Source organism: Puntigrus tetrazona, unplaced genomic scaffold (assembly GCF_018831695.1).
Source record: "Puntigrus tetrazona isolate hp1 unplaced genomic scaffold, ASM1883169v1 S000000746, whole genome shotgun sequence".
NCBI lineage: Eukaryota > Metazoa > Chordata > Actinopteri > Cypriniformes > Cyprinidae > Puntigrus > Puntigrus tetrazona.
In genome coordinates, this window is record NW_025048355.1 from 1,911,061 (window position 1) to 1,928,645 (window position 17,585).

At 43.2% G+C, this 17,585-nt stretch overlaps 1 protein-coding gene across 1 annotated transcript; it reads left to right on the forward strand.

The window, feature by feature from the left end:
* Positions 1-5,163, forward strand: LOC122335140 (glycosylated lysosomal membrane protein-like). The gene is made up of 6 exons (XM_043232906.1): positions 1-148; positions 694-966; positions 1,216-1,410; positions 1,494-1,712; positions 2,432-2,697; positions 3,879-5,163. The coding sequence occupies exons 1-6, from the start codon at positions 50-52 to the stop codon at positions 4,033-4,035; spliced, it is 1,209 nt and encodes a 402-aa protein (XP_043088841.1). The 5' UTR covers positions 1-49; the 3' UTR covers positions 4,036-5,163.
* The last annotated feature ends 12,422 nt before the right edge of the window (positions 5,164-17,585 follow it).

The window sequence follows — 17,585 nt, forward strand, 5'->3', positions numbered from 1 at the left end:
AAAAGAGAACGCAAACTTTTCTTCCATGTTTGTGTTCAGACGGTGAACCATGGCATGTTTTATAGGGAAGCTTATAACCACTGTGGCATGGTGTGTGATTGGTTGTATAATTTATATTCTGACGCGTGGAGATATGTTTCAACGGAAGGTAAGAACTACAGCAACTCAATCTTCATACAGAGCAACAACAAAGAAGCTTTGAATAGCTGCAAATAATTAAAGAATCAGCTTTATCTATATGCACCGAGAAAAATAAATCTTTGTAATTAACAAACATGAACAATTTTAACAAAAATCAGTTTGATGCTTCAGTATTTTAATATCCATTTGTCGCAAACATATCTGAGTAGTCTTGACTCACAAGCATCACAACAAAAGAGGAAGCTCAAGGTTGATCTAAATGTGCACAAATGTAAAGGGCCCTGTTCCAATATCTACCTGGGGCCCCAAATCTACTAAATCCTTTAGGAGCTGTGCTTTGGTTCTGCATGATCCTCTTCACTAATCTCCTCGGTGTCTCAATCTGACTCAAATAGATGAAATTACATCTAAGACATTCCAGGTGGGACCTTCATAAAATGATAAAACTGTGTCCCATGGACTATTGAACAGTGCCTTTACTACTTCTCAAATATCTGCAGTTCAAATGATTTAATAAAGCTCAGTCTAATTTAATTTCTCTTGATTTGTCAGATGTCCGTGGAGCTGAATCCGGGTCTGACTCCTCCATCCGTTCTTCCTCAAGGAGTGGCTCTGGTTCACGTGCAAGGTCTGGGAAACGGTGACTCACTTCACTTCCTTCTGTGTAACTATGGAGCTCCGACTCTGCTGATGGTCAACACTTACAGCACTCGGTCTACAGTACAGGTGGACTGGCCTGCGTTTATCAACCACAGATCACCCAGCAGCCTGAGGGTGGTTCCTCAGACCAGTGTGCGGTACAGCAGGGCAATAGCGTTCACCAAAGTAAATGGATACATATGCAATTGTACTATTAAAGAACTATTAATATTATAACTCATACATTGTGTGCTTACCATTGTGTCTTTGGGATGCATGGATATATTGATAAATAGATGGATGGGCCGATTGGTTGATTGATTAGATGTAGATGGATGGATTATGACAAATGGATAAGTTAATGGATAGCATTAAAGCATACAAGAGCATAAATAAATAGGGAAATGAAAACATGAAGACTGATGTGTTTTTCAGGTGTGGGAGTACAATGACGTCAGTAACGTTGCTGACCCACAGAAGACGGCAAAGTCCAGCTTTTATCCTCCATACGAGCTGCAGAATTTCACCTGGTCCCAACCGGAGATCACTGTTAACCAGTCGGAGCACATAGTAACACTGTGTGGTAGAGATACGACGGAGAGTTTCCTCAACGGCTCCCTCTGTCTGCAGGTGAGCAGAACTACAGTAACAACAGAAGGTTGCGTGTAGATGTACGGTAACTTTTGCACGTATGATTGCTTTTCTATCTCCAGTTGTCACTGTTTGATTCAGTGGGTCGTGATGAAGTCATGCCGAATCTCCGTCATAACGCAAACTCCTCTCAGCTGCGCGTGTGGCTGGACGGCGTGACGCCGCGAGGAACCAGCTCCAGATTCGCTCTAGAGTTCCAGTCTGTTGGAGATTCTGGATTCCGGGAAAGAGTCTATTCCCAGAGCTTTATAGACGATGAGTACCAACCCTTTTTTTTCCAGGTAAACACTTCGGCAAACCTGGACACTCTCTCATATTTTTGGCTCTAAGGCTCTAAATGATCAACAGGATCAAAACTTTCCTGTTAAACCTGTCACACAATTTATTCAACATCAGATTGATAGTTTAGGTTTTTTTCATAAGTAAAAGGCCTTTTAGAATAACTGTCCAAATATCCGTTAGATGCTGCTTCATATGTCTTTCTGGTGTCAAATCTGGACTGATCTTGATCAAATGTACTGGACTGAAGCAGCTGAGCATTACTTGATTCCCTATCAATCATTTTTCTAGAAGAATCAGCGTCTCAGCGTGATCATCACAATTTTTTGAGGAGCATTTGCTTCCAGATGCTTTACAATCACTATTCCTCAGTGGATCAATAATCTTCAATAGCCTCCAAAACATCTCACATCTTCTGAGGAGACTTTATTTCCTCAGCTCTCAATTACCAATGGATTGCATTGCATTATATGTTTATATATTTCAATCTCATCTTATAGAGACACATTATTGGAGATATACTGACTTCTAATATTTAGATAATTTTCTAAGGTCTCACTGATCTTCATTACAGGCATGAGAATTCATTCATTTGCACAAATTGCATATTTTTGCTGTCTTTGAAAAAGTTTAGCTTGCGTGTTCTCAACTTGAAATAGTTTATTAGCCATAATATCCAGGGGTTTTTTCTAGTGAGCCTTTGTGCTGTCTCTTCTCTCAGATGTCTCAATGGGTGTCGTCTCCGGTGAACGGTGACAGTGTGTGGGGTTATAATCAGTGGAAACCTGTGGCGTATCGTGGGGCAAAGCCGACGTCTGAAGACGCTGCGCCCTGTAAACACTCAGAGCTGGTGCTCGTGGACCAGATCCCTCCGTCCGCTCTCGTTCAGGCGTACTTCACAAAGGATCCTCAGACATATGGGCTGAACATCAGCTTCGGTGCTGCTGGAGACGCGACTTTTTACAAAGCCACCAAATACATCAGCTGGTGAGTCAAACAAAATGCTCTGCTGCATTTTGAATCATTTTGCAGAGGTCTGATTGTAGATGACCAGCTCGAAGAGCGTTGCAGTAGTCCAGCCTAGTAACGACAAGAGTCTGATCTTCTTGATTTTGAGCTGTGATGAAGAAGAGAAGAGACGTGTGTGAGAAACCGCAGAGGTGCATTGGGAATGGCTTGCAGCAGATGTGAGGGTATTGGATCTATTAGAGGGCAGGTGGTAGGGTGGAGGGATAGGATAAGTCCTCAGCTGGTCCTAAGCAACTAGCTCCTGCTCAGGACCAGCACAAATCAGCTTAAACCAGCAGTCGTGCTTCAAAACATACCTAACCATCATTCACTGGATTGTCACATTTAGGGCAATTTTCTTCCAATTTTTAAAGCAGTTAATGAAAGCATGCAACGTGTATTTGCATTTGCACAACCTGGTTCAGCACACCTGCCTTTGTATTTTCAAGCAGTCTTAAGGAACTTGATTAGGTGCTTCAGTTGTGTTTGATTAGGGGTGTAGCTAAACTCTGCAGCACAGTACGTGGGTCCCCAGGAACAGGTTCTAGTGGAGCCTTTCATAATATTATAATACCTTTGCACAATCAAAGATTATTATCATAGCTTATCTAGTTCTGTCCAGTCTATCATGTATTGTTGCCTCATTAAAAATGGTGCCATACAGTACAGTTACATGTGAGTAGGAGATATCAGTTTACATGCCCAAACACAAATTTTGCAAGTAATTATAGTAATCTAGTGAGATTTTTTTGAGATCTGATCATCATCAGTCTATCTGGAGTGACGTGAAGAAACAGAACAAACTGAGACAGACTAAATCCAGCAGAACTGTGGAGAACAACCTCTTCTCTTCAAGAAACCTTCCTGCAAAGCTGTCTGAAAAACTATGCACAAGTTTTGCTTTAAACGCAAAATGTTCACAGTAGATGTGGAGATCAGATCTCTGTGGGGAGCACTGCTAGTGCAGACCAATAAAAGTGTTTTTGAGATGTATTTAGTAGATTGTGATTCACACAGTTTCAGATTATCAGTTTATCAGTTCCATTCACAGATGTATAGAAATTTTTAATTGAGGGGGAAACGGCCCTGGTACTGGCCTTGAGTTTTTAGCGACCAGATCAAAACATTGTCTGAACTTCAAACTCTTCTTTTCTCCACAGGACTGTTTTAATGGGCTTGGGCAACCCTCTGGGAAATTCATTCTACACACTACGCATTGCCTTCATACCCGCTGGGATTGTTATACTGGTGATCTTTTTCGTGGTTCAGGAGTGTGTTTGTAACAAGAGGACATCGGGCTACCTGCGAATCAACTGAGACATTATGGTCCAATCCCCGCCCTCATGCACTCATACACCAATCAGTGATGAGGACCATTAAAAGCACTACTGATGACTGGATGAGGGAGATGGAATTTACAATTGACACACATTCCTCTCTGGATGGGACTCTTTTTTTGATATAAATGTGATTATTTTTGTCTACACCTCTAATCATTGGGCAGTTCGTTATAGATTAAATTTACAAGTGCAAATAATTTGTTCATTTTTAATGCACGTGTCATTTGTCTCATAATCCAGCTGGTAAAACCAATTAAATTTGCCAGAATGATAACAACTGCACACATTTTAAAGACTTTAAAACATTTTCACTGTAATCCTGAGATGTGTTCATATGTTTTTAGATGTTTGAATTCAGAAAGACATGGATCCTGAACAATGCATTCCACAGAGCCCCTAAGTTGACATGTTTACTCTTAAAAGGTTCAGGGCACCAACCGCTGTCGCACCTTGTTTGACAAAGTGTCACGTCTGCACTGAGCATTAATACATCATGTAGCTGTCATGTCTTCAGTCTGATTCAGTTGTTTTTGTTTTTGTCTGTCAAACTGTTTGCCATGTGCTCGTGTTTCCCCCGCCCCATTGTCATCTGATTAACCTCTTTAGCTGCCTTCTCACCTGTGGCTCATTAAGCACCTTAATTGCCCCTCTACTTAAGTTCCCTTCGTTTGCAGTCTTGTGTCTGACCGTTGTAGTGTGAAGACGCTGCTCTGGTAGCCAGTCCTGTAATGTCTTGTCCTGTCATGCCTTGTCTGTGTAGGCTCCAAGATTAGCTATTATTTTTTAGTGTTACTCCGTGCTCGCTCTGCCTTGTGTTTTCCCAGATCTCTGCTCCCCTGTTCCAGTCCTGGTTCCTCTGGTACTGTGTTTGGCAGCTCATCCTCACCTGCCCCCTTTTTTGGATCTTAAGCTGGGATCAATCAGCAGGACTGTGGTAGAGACTTTTTTGAGAGGATTCCTCATGCCAGACGCTCTCTGCCTAGTGGAGTGACTGGGGACTTGTTTTTGACCTTTTGTTTTTTATTATCTGATGTTAAGTCTTCTGTTCCTCTGCCTCAGTCAAGTTCTGTTTGAAGACGATAAATAAATTTAAGTTCAACACCTGCAACTGAATCCGAGTTCGTTCCTGACAGTAGCTTGTTGTATGTTATAGTCAGAGGTTGTTTGTCAGTGTTTCAGAAATCAGCATGTCTGTAATTGGCTACACAGCTAAAAAAACAAAATGAACACGCTTTAGTTTTATTCTTTACAAAAACGGTATTCAGATTTGGGAACATGCCTTACACTCCTATAAATGTTTTAACATTTTTTTAACATAACTGGTAGAACAGGGAGGGTTTATATATATATATATATAATTTAATGACCCCTTTAAGCTATGGATTTTATACTAGGCTACTTTTGCGTGTCAGTCAAACATTGAACATTTAAAACTGCTCTTGTACGTCATATATAAACATTAATATGCAGATGGAAATATTCTGCATTATCAGGAAACCTATTGTGAATTTGGAACAAAACAGATAATTTTTTATAATTCTATTATAGTAACTTCTTGTTTCATTCATTTGCTGGTGTTTTACTTTTATATTCATTTAAGCATCTCATACCATTAAGCAGTTATATTAATTCAAACCATGTATTTAATTGATTAGGATATTTGGTTTATATTCACAAGTAATGATCAGAGGATGTCTCCATATCACAGGTTGTTGTGAAGCTGTATCTTTCCATTGCTGTTGTTTGTAGTATAACACATAAATGTTGGATTTGGGTTCATCGGTTGAAGTCTGAGCACTGAAAGTGATTATTTAATAAAATTGCTTTTTTATCATCACTTGGTCTCCTGCCTCTGCTCTTCTCCCTGTTCATACGTAGGTATTAATAAGTAACATTTTTGTATGTTTTTATTGATGCTGAAATGTTCATATGCATCTAAAAACTACAAATTGCTAAATGAAATATGAGATAGCAAGGATTTTAGAAAAAAAAAAAAACAATAAATCCATCCAGCAAAACAGAACACAAAGCCGATAATGGCTTGGTTAAAAATGCATGAGATATTCTGTGAGCAGTTGCATGGCTGAAACTCAGCTGGCCTGATTCTTCGATTGGAAAGAACTGCAGTTATTCTAGAGTGAACATGTTCAATCTCAAAGTTTATTGATTGGTGTGAATATATGAACGTGTGTGTGGTTTCTGTTGGAGAACAAATACAGATGGTAAATACATGTGATTATATATATGAGATGACAAAGATACAGATATGAACAACATACTCTATAAGAACTCTATATAAAACTATATAATTGTGATACTGAACTAAACTAAACAAGAGCTTCTTGTCACATATGAGCACAGCTTTATTAAACAGACCGGAGCTGCTGCTGCTGTTTGCGGTGTCAAATTACACTCTCGGGTGCTCCATGTAATGCCCATCAGGGACTGAATCAATATTTACATCAGTACCCAACAAACGATACTTTATACAAGTAAATTATACTCTTTGATTGCAAACAATCGAATGATGTGTCAAATGCCTAAGAATTACCGCTATTGCATTTATAATGACGCAATCGTAATAACACAATGTGAGGTAGAATAAACTGAATTACGTTATAACACACTCTAAAACACATCTACAATGATAACAAATATTGTTACTTACGGAATTATCAACGCAAAACAATACCACACAATAGAAAACAGACTTTAAAGAAATAAACAAAGACTGAAACTGTCAGAGATTATTCATATCTGGAGCACAAACAGACCAGCAGCCACCAAATCCTTCCAGTGGAAAATAGAATTGTAAAATGAATTCTTCAAACTAAAGCAATGCTTTTAAAGAACTGTTCACTACAAGGCAATCAAACAAAACCCGTTCTTTCCTGGCGCTGAGTGTCATGAACACATAAATCATGCTCAGCATTAAAAACAGCATGAAAATCTGAGAAAACTGAAAGGTCAGCCGTACTCACCCTCCATCTCTAGTCTGATGGTGAGTGACGCAATATTAGTAACTACTGCTAACTAACAAGAAACTCTGATTGAATTAGTTAGTAATAGTCGAATGTGGTAGTTCACTATCAGCTAATCAGTAACTATGATTTTTTTTCATACCTCCCTAAAAGCTACTAAGAATTACAGTATACATGTTTATAATTAATATGAATTATATGAAGCCCAGAGTACCAAAGATAATAAGATAATATTTTATATTTATATTTATTTATTTTATATATTCTATTTTATAATTTTAGATATCACTATAATGGAAAAACAATTAGAATTTTCTCACTTAAGAAATCTAAATTGCATTCTCATATGTAAATGAGAAAAACGGGACATAGCCCCGCCCACAGCAGATTGCGTCAATCAAGGTAGTTCGGGAGAAGGAAGGGATGTTTTCACGTAATGGCGGACAGAGAAGTGTTTCATCTCATTTTGTGATTTTTAGAATGGATACGAGAAAAGGAACAGTAAGAATTAACTTAAATGCTGTTATTAGGAGGAAGTTTTTTATTGTATTTCCATAAAGTAGAGGGAGCTGAGAAACTGCATCTGAAATCCGTGTAAAACAACCTTTCTGCAGTACTTCTGTCATTCCAACGTGCCTCAAAACAACAACAATTGTCCCGGTGCCTAAGAAGTCTGTGGTTTCGTGCCTCAATAACTATCGTCCCGTCGCACTCACACCAATTGTGATGAAATGCTTCGAGAGGCTTGTCATGAGACACATCAAGTCTCAACTACCACCTTCACTTGACCGATTACAGTTTGCGTATCGTCCAAACCGCTCTATGGACGATGCTATCACCACAACCCTCCATCTCGCCCTCTCACATCTGGACTCAAAGGGAAACTACGTCCGAATGCTGTTCATTGACTTCAGCTCAGCATTTAACACCATCATCCCTCAGCAACTTATAGAGAAGCTAAGCCTGCTGGGCCTGAACACCTCTCTCTGCAACTGGATCCTGGACTTTCTGACAGGCAGACCTCAGTCAGTCTGGATCGGGAACAGCATCTCCAGCACCACCACACTGAACACTGGAGCTCCTCAGGGCTGTGTGCTCAGTTCACTGCTGTTCACTTTGCTGACTCATGACTGTGCAGCGATGCACAGCTACAATCATATAATCAAGTTTGCTGATGACACCACCGTGGTGGGTCTCATCAGCAAGAACGATGAGTCAGCATACAGAGATGAGGTGCAGCAGCTCACAACTTGGTGTAGAGCCTTGGTGTATTTCTGAACATCAACAAGACAAAGGAGATGATTGTTGACTTCAAGCGAGCAAAGAGCGGCCATTCTCTGCTGTCCATCGACGGGTCTGGCGGATAACTTCACCTGGTCACTCAACACCAGCTCCATCTCCAAGAAAGCCCAGCAGCGCCTCTACTTCTTGAGGAGGCTGAGGAAAGCTCATCTCCCTCCACCCATCCTGACTATGTTCTATAGGGGGACCATTGAGAGTGTCCTGTGCAGCTGCATACACTGCCTGGTTGGGTATCGGATAGCAAGACCTTCCAAAGGATAGTGAGGACAGCTGAAAAGATCATTGGCGTCTCTCTGCCCTCTATCACGGACATCTTCACCACACGCTGCATCCGCAAAGCCCACAATATAGTACAGGACCCCACACATCCCTCACACACAGCGCCATGAAGCTGTTCTCAGCAGACAAGAACAACTCTCAACTCCTGGCTGATGTTATGAGTTCAATTCACCAGCTCTTTGAACGTCTTCCATGCCTTTCATCTTCCTCTGTATCTCCTCCTAGTGGTGTCAGGCCTTCTCCTGTAGCAGAGCTCCGATTACCCCCTCCCAAGCCCTTCTCTGGAGATCCTAGTTCCTGCCAGGGTTTTCTCACCCACTGCTTCCTCACCTTCGCGCTCCAACCCTCAAGCTTTCCCACAGATTGCCTACATTATCACCCTGCTTTCAGACAAGGCACTCTCCTGGGCCTCCGCAGTATGGCTATCTCAGGATCTCTGTTGTGAGTCCTGCACCGCATTTGTAGAGGAGTTCAATCGAGTGTTTGATAATCCAATCAGTGGGCGGGGGGCTTCCAAACAGCTGCTCACTCTCCATAAGGGTTCCCGTAGCACAGCAGATTTTGCCATTGAGTTTCGGACCATAGCAGCCAGGAGCAGATGGAATGATGAGACACTGAGGGTCTGCTTTCAGGGAGGGTTGTCCGAACCTCTTTAAGATGAATTAGCGACCCGAGAGCCAGCTGATGATCTAGAGTCCCTCATAGCAATGGCCATCCGCCTGGACAATTGCCTGCGAGAACGGAGTGGAGCTCGCCGCAAGGAGTCCCTGTCCCAAGTACCTCTGGGCAGGCCTGTTACCTTTTCTTCATCCAGAACTTCCCAGAATATCTCAAAGCAGTGTTCAGCAAGTCCCGGGCTACCTCCTTACCACCTCACCACACTTACGACTGTGCCATTGATCTACTCCCTGGTTCCTGTCCTCCCAGGGGTCGGATCTTCTCCTTGTCTTCCCCCGAGCGCTCAGCTATGGATAACTACATTAAGGAGTCTTTGGCAGCTGGCATCATCGGTACTTCCACTTCCCCGGCTGGGGCGGGCTTCTTCTTTGTAGAAAAGAAAGACGGGGGTCTTAGGCCTTGTATCGATTACCGGGGCCTCAACAAGATCACGGTTCTGAATCAATACCCCCTTCCCCTAATGGCCACTGCCTTGGAGCTCCTTCAAGGGGCTTCTATTTTTACTAAACTGGACCTCCGCAATGCTTACCATTTCGTGCGGATCTGGCAAGGGGACGAATGTAACCTTCAACACCCCCACGGGCCACTATGAATATCTGGTAATGCCGTTCGGGCTCACCAACGCCCCTGCAATTTTCCAAGCACTAATTAATGATGTTCTTCGGGATCTACTCAATCAATTTGTTTTCGTATACCTAGATGATATTCTCATTTTCTCAAGGTCTTTGGAGGAGCGCAAGGAGCATGTTGGCAGGGTATTTCAGAGGCTTCTTGACAATCATCTCTACATTAAACCCGAAAAATGTGAATTTCATGTTACACAGACTCAATTTCTTGGGTTCATCTATAGGAATCTATCATTCTATAGGAAGTTCATTAAGAATTTCAGCACTGTGGTGGCCCCCTTGACGGCGCTTTCCAAAGGGAAAAAGGACCAAGATTCACTGGGGTCCAGAGGCAGCGAGGGCATTCGAGAAACTCAAGTGCTGCTTCATGTCTGCTCCCATTCTTTTGGTCCCTGACCCCGAAAGACCTTTTGTGGTGGAGGTGGACGCCTCAGAGGTGGGGGTAGGGGCCATCCTGTCACAAAAGGGTGAGGATGGCAAATTACACCCGTGCGCCTTCATGTCTCACCGCCTGTCAGATGCCGAGCGCAACTACCACGTGGGGGATCGAGAGCTGCTGGCAGTTAAACTTGCCTTGGAGGAGTGGCGCCACTGGCTTGAGGGGCACCGCACCCTTTCCAGGTCCTCACGGACCACAAGAACCTGGAATGCCTCCAGCAGGCCAAGCGATTGAACCCCCTACAAGCTTGATGGTCCCTGTTTTTTAATCGATTCTAGTTTCTCTTATCTTACAGACCCGGCACCAAGAATGTCAAACCAGACGCCCTGTTTCAAGCCTACTCTCCCCAAAAACAAGAGAGACCTTTGACATCAGTTATTCCGAGGTCTAGGATTATCGCACCCCTCCAATCTGAACTGGAAAGAGTGGTACGAGAGGCCCTTGCCCATGAGCCCGATCCAGGTGGTGGTCCCGCTGGACGCGCCTATATGTTCCTCATCCTACCCGAGCCCAGGTCTTGCAGTGGGGTCATGAAACTTCCTTGACATGTCATTCAGGAAGTGCTTGCACACTTGAATTCCTTCAACAACGCTTTTGGTGGCTGTCCATCAAGGAGGATGTAAAGGGCTATGTGGAGGCCTGCCACGTGTGCTGCCAGGGAAAGTCCACACATCAGCGACCACAGGCACTGCTCCACCCTTTACCTGTTCCCCCGTAGACCATGGTCACACCTATTTCTAGACTTCGTCACCGACCACCATCTCTGGGTCATTCTAGTGGTAGTGGAACGGTTCTCTAAGACTGCCCGGTTCATTTCTCTGCCCAAGCTTCCTTCGCCAAAGAGACTTCTGGGTATTTGGAATTCCCTGGACATTGTCTCTGATCGTGGTCCCCAGTTCTCGTCTCGGTTCTGGGGGGCCTTCTGCAAGCTTATTGGGGCCACAGTTAGCCTATCATCTGGGTTCCATCCAGAGTCTAACGACCAGACTGAACGGATTAATCAAGATCTGGAGACCACCCTGCGGTGCATGGCGGCCAGTAATCCCACATCTTGGGCCACCTACATCATTTGGGCTGAATATGCCCACAACACCCTCCAGTCCTCAGCCACTGGACTCTCCCCCTTTGAATGGCAGTTTGGGTATACCCCTCCATTGTTTCTTGAGGAAGAGGTGCAGGTTGGTGTTGCCTCAGCCCAGCACTTTGTCCAGCACTGTTCCCAGCATATGCTCCTCGGACTTCCCAGATATACCAGACCCAGGCTAATCATCGCCGGCGGATGGCCCCTAACTTCTGAGCTAGTCAAAGAGTTTGGTTAGCTACAAAAAACCTGCCTCTCGTGTGTAGAGTTCAAGAAGCTGACCCAGAAATACATTGGCTCGTTCCGCATAGCAAGGAAAGTTAACCCGGTTTCTTAACGTTTGTTTCTCCCTCATTCCCTCAGAATTAACCCTACGTTTCATGTCTCTTTTTAAAACCTGTCTTGTCTTCTCCCTTTTGCCCCAGACGCAGACCCCCTCCTCCTCCCAGGATCATCAATGGCCAGCCGGCCTATATGTTCCGCCGGATACAGGATTCCCGTAGGGTCCAGAACTCTTTGCAGTATCTGGTGGACTGGGAAGGTTACGGGCCAGGGGACCCCTATGTTCCCCCCTGCCTTAGTTCTTCCTCATGTGTCCTAGTTTAGTGATATCTAGTTCACCTGTGTCTTGTTTACCATTGGGTATTTAAGTTGTGATGTTCTCCTTTGTTCTTCACTCGGTTATTGAGTCGTTACTATGAGTTTCTGCCTTGTGTTTCCTAGTCCCTCAAGCTATGTCTCTAGTAAGTTGTTTGGGTATTTTTTTCTTTGTGCAGTTTACTGGTTTTGTTTTCTCCCCCCGTGTAGTTTTTATTTTTCCAAGTACTCCTTTCTATTGTTTGCGTTGTTAACCATCATGATGGCGCCGTTGAGTTCAGCTGCCGTCACGACCGCTCCTGCAAAACTTTTTGTTTTTCTTTTAATTGTTAGTATTTTGGATAGTCTGCGCAGTTTTCTTTATATAAGATGGCTATTAATACATACGACCGAGCCACTCTTATATCTATTGGTGTACAATGCACCCAACTTTCGCCGTTTTTAAACCCGGACCCATGTTGGCCGAGCGAGATCCTGTCGAAGACAAAAGGACGCGACCCGCACCGGCGTCCACGAGGGAAACGAGCCGGCGCCATGAACAGGTTGAGGGCACGCTCACACCGTGCTCCCCTACCTAGTGTCCTGTTAGCCAACGTCTCTGGAAAACAAGCTCGATGACCTCAGGGCAAGGATCAAGTTCCAGAGAGACATTCGGGCCTGCAACCTCCTCTGCTTCACCGAGACATGGCTGAACCCAGCGGTACCGGACCACGCCATACAACCGGCCGAGTTTTTCTCTGTTTACCGCATGGACAGAACAATGGAGTCGGGGAAGACACGGGGAGGTGGAGTGTGTCTGATGGTGAACAACCTGCTGGTGCGACAGCGCGAGCGTTGTTCCTCTCTCACGCTCCTGCACACCAAACCTGGAACTTCTGACCATCAAATGTCGCCCTTTCTATCTTCCACGGGAATTCAGCTCGGTCATAGTCAGCGCCGTTTATATTCCACCTCAAGCGGACACGGACACTGCAATATGGGACTTACACGACCACCTCACAACACACCAGACACAGCATCGGGACGCCGCACTCATTGTGCTGGGGGATTTTAACAGTGCAAACCTCAAGCGCGCACTGCTGAACTTTCACCAGCACATCACCTGCCCCACCAGGGGCGAAAGGACACTGGATCACTGCTACACACCCTTCAGATACAGCTACAAGGCAAAATCATGCCCACCATTTGGTAAATCGGACCATGCCGCCATTTTCCTCGTACCTGTTTACAAACAGAGGCTAAAACAGGAAGCCCCGGTACAGAGAGAGGTGTCACGCTGGTCTGACCATTCGGTGGCCACTCTGCAGGACGCTTTGGATGACGCAGAATGGGCCACGTTCAGGTGTAGCTCCGAAGACGTCAACGTGTTCACGGAAGTGGTGGTGGGATTCATCGGGAAACTAGCGGATGACACAGTAGAGAAAACCGTCATCAGGACGTTTCCCAACCAGAAGCCGTGGGTAGACAAAACTATCCGCAACTCTCTGAGATCCCGCTCTGCAGCCTATAACACGGGGATAGTCACCGTGTCTGAATACAAGGCTGCGTCGTACAGTGTGCGCAGAGCGGTAAAGGAGGCAAAGAGGCGCTACGGGAGGAAACTAGAGTCACAGTTTCAACACAGTGACTCTAGGAGCCTTTGACAGGGACTGAGAAACATCACGGACTATAAAACGCCAACCTCCAGAGTGGAGAGCGCGGATGCTTCTCTGGCAGGCGAGCTAAATAACTTCTATGCTCGTTTCGAGGCTGCAGCTAATCACGCTAATCACGCTAGCGCCGCTAGCGGCCTGATGAACAGCATGCATGCCGAGAGAGCCGGAGAGGAAATTGCGTTCACCATTTCGGAGCACAACGTAAGGAGGGCATTCAGGAGAGTGAACACCAGGAAGGCAGCAGGACTTGACGGCATCACAGGTCGGGTTCTGAGAGCCTGTGGTGACCAGCTAGCACCGGTGTTCACTGAGATATTTAATCTCTCCCTGAAACAGTCTACAGTCCCCTCGTGTTTCAAACAGTCCATCATTGTTCCTGTGCCGAAGAAACCTCAACCATCTTGCCTTAATGACTACTGCCCTGTAGCTCTGACGTCTGTAGTGATGAAGTGCTTCGAGAGACTCGTCAGAGACTTCATCACCGCATCACTACCAGACACACTGGACCCATTACAGTTTGCCTACCACCAAAACCGGTCTACGGAGGATGCCATCACACACCTCCTCCACACAACCACAAGCCACTTGGATTTTAGGAAAGGGAACTATGTGAAAATGCTGTTTGTGGACTATAGTTCAGCGTTCAACAGTGCTCAGCACTGGAGCCCCTCAGGGTTGTGTTCTGAGCCCCCTGCTGTACTCGCTGTACACACATGACTGTGTGGCCACTACAAACTCCACCACCATCATTAAATTTGCTGACGACACTGTCGTGGTGGGCCTGATCTCCAACAACGATGAGATGGCCTACCTTCAGGAGATCAACAACCTGTAGAGATGGTGTCAGAAGAACAATCTGCTCCTGAACGTCAGCAAAACAAAGGAGTTAATAGTGGACTTCAGCACGAAGCAGGTGCGCTCTTACCATCCCATCATGATCGACGGGACCCCAGTGGAGAGAGTGGACAGTTTTCGGTACCTGGGTGTTCACATCACGCAGGACCTGTCTTGGTCCTGTCACATCAACACCCTGGTGAAGAAGGCCCGGCAGCGTCTATACCATCTGAGGCGCTTAAGGGACTTCAGACTCCCATCTCAGGTGCTCAGGAACTTTTACACCTGCACCATCGAGAGTGTCCTGACGGGAAACATCACCTCCTGGTTCGGGAACAGCACCATGCAGGACAGGCGAGCTCTTCAGAGGGTTGTGCGGTCAGCTGAGTGCACCATCCGCACTGAGCTCCCTGTGCTGCAGCACATCTACAACAAGCGGTGCTGTACCAGGGCCAGGAAGATCGTGGAAGACCTCAGCCATCCCAACAATGGACTCTTTTCTCTGCTGCGTTCAGGAAAGCGCTTTCGTTCCCTGAAGGTAAACACAGAGAGAATGAGGAGGAGCTTCTTCCCGCAGGCCATTCGGAGTCTGAACCAGAGAACACCCAGTACCTAATCACCGGGATTCCCATGTTTACCCCTCTTCCCCAGATACTCGCCACTTACATTTGGACAATTGCACTAGTCACTTTGCACTGGACATTTGCACAGCCACTTTACACTTTACACTTTATATCTTATACTTTATATTTATACTCTATACTTTATTTTATTTTATATATTCTACTTTGCACACTTCTTTTTTTATACATATTTTTTTATATTTTATATTTATATATACATTTAAATTTTGTTTTCTATTTTGATGCTGGACGGTTGTAAAGAACATTTCACTGCATGTCGTACCATGTATGTATGTGTATGTGACAAATAAAATTTGAATTTGAATTTGAATATGAACTATACCTCAGTCCGGGAAGAACTTTTGTTGGAATTGTTTTTTTTTTTTTTTTGTGCAAAGATTTTTTATTAAATCTATATTGCTTGGAACTCTGCCTAAAGTGTTTCATTTGGGTTCAACACTACTCCCTTGTGGCTAATTGGTAATTCACTTGACCACCTCACCAGAGACCTGAGTTCATGTCTCGGGTCGTGACAATAAGTTTTTCCATTCAAAGAAAACAACAACCCAATTGTATTGTTGACATTTTATTTGTTTTATTTCATACAGTCAAATACAAATAAGGAAACCTCTTATATTTTGATAACATCAACTTTCATCTGTGGTTTTTTCCCTTGTCTTGCTGCAACGCTGGCTCATGTTTTTTGGTCCAAGAACTTGAACTACTGAATAGCTTTAAACTCCAATGATTGTATAGCACCAGGAGCCCGTTACATATACTTAATGTATAATTAATTCTAAAGTGAAGGTCATGGTAACCCACTAGTAATGACTCAAGTATTATCTAATATTTCTGAGGGAGTTACTAATTATCAGGATCAGTATTCTAGTTATTCAGGTGTTACTACTATTTTTGGATTAGTATTCTAAAGTAAAGATATATTAACTGCTAGAAGTGATCTGAACAAAGTGCAAAAAACACAAAAGAGCACGACCTTCTCCATCGTCTTTCATTTCTAACAGCATTGAAGCGTTTTCTTAAAGCTGTGGTTTATTGTGCTTTGCTGTTTGATGTCGTAATTATGCATAGTATAAAAATTAGGGGTAGATTATATGGTAAAAACATCACTAGAACTCCAAACATAACTCTCTTCTTCATAAGAAGAAAGAATGCAAAAACTTGTTTATGAGTTGCACTGATGCACCGCTTTACACATCTTTTAAGACATTTCTGGTGCATGAGAGAAACATTCAAATGCAAACTAAAAAAGGCTACAATAATTGAACGTGGCACAAGAAAGCACTGCAGCCAAGTCTTGCATGAAAAATAAGCAATATCTAGTATTTTTTATTATAATTAACATTATTTATTAATTGTTTAAGACCAATTAAACTAACTAGTCTTTAATTTGAAAAGCTAAAACAGAAGTTATTTGACTAATAGTTATTTGATAAAAAAATCAGCCTAGTGTGAGATCTATATCACTGTAACCACCAGATAGCAGCAGATCAGCACTCACTGACTTTTTAGGACTTTACTTCCACTTTTTGCTTTATATAATTTGAATTTATAAAATCCCTGTTATAAAATAAAAATGATCAATGAAGAAAAAATTGTGAATGTTTAAAATAGAGTATAATATAAGAAAATCAAATCACATTTTTAAATCATTGTTATGGTGTTCAGTGTTTCATTTGGGCTCTTGACCATTACATTTTGTTTGTCTGTTATAACAGCCTCACAAACCTTAGTTATGCTTTCTTTACTGTTTACATTATACATGTGAATAATATAAGGACAGATGTTTCTAAAGCTTGTTATTTAAAAAAAAAAAAAAAAACTTTAATTTCGACACACAGACATCAAGAAGTAGTGTGATTGTAGCACTCTCACCGCCTGATGAGGGGAAATAAACACATTAAACTGAAAAACCACAGGAGACGGAGCTGCTGAGTTTTTTTTCTGAGATAGTGTTATAAGTGAGCAGTGCGCCACTCTATTTTTATGTATAAAATATACATTTTTCTTTTTCTTTCATGCATGGCTCATCCATGGCTCCCATCATGCGTTGTGGAATGAATAAATTGTCTTTGAAACTTTAATTTTGAATATAGTTTTGTCACTGCTTTTGCGATTCCTACACTGATTGTGTGTCTAGAAAAAATCCAAAATGTATAGAAAGTAGACTCAAAGATTCATTTCAAACAATGATTATGTTAATACATGACTTCTGCTCTTCTTAAAATCCAGTTACAGCAGCTAAACAAAATCTGATGTTAAAGAGCCCAACTAAAGAGAAAACATTATTCACTGTAATGATTAAAACATGTTTGATTTTATTTATTTGTTTCTTTCGTGACTCTGCTTGTCAACATCAGTTGTCTTCAATAATGGTCAACCGTCACTTGACTGATCGTGCTCCTCCTTTCAGA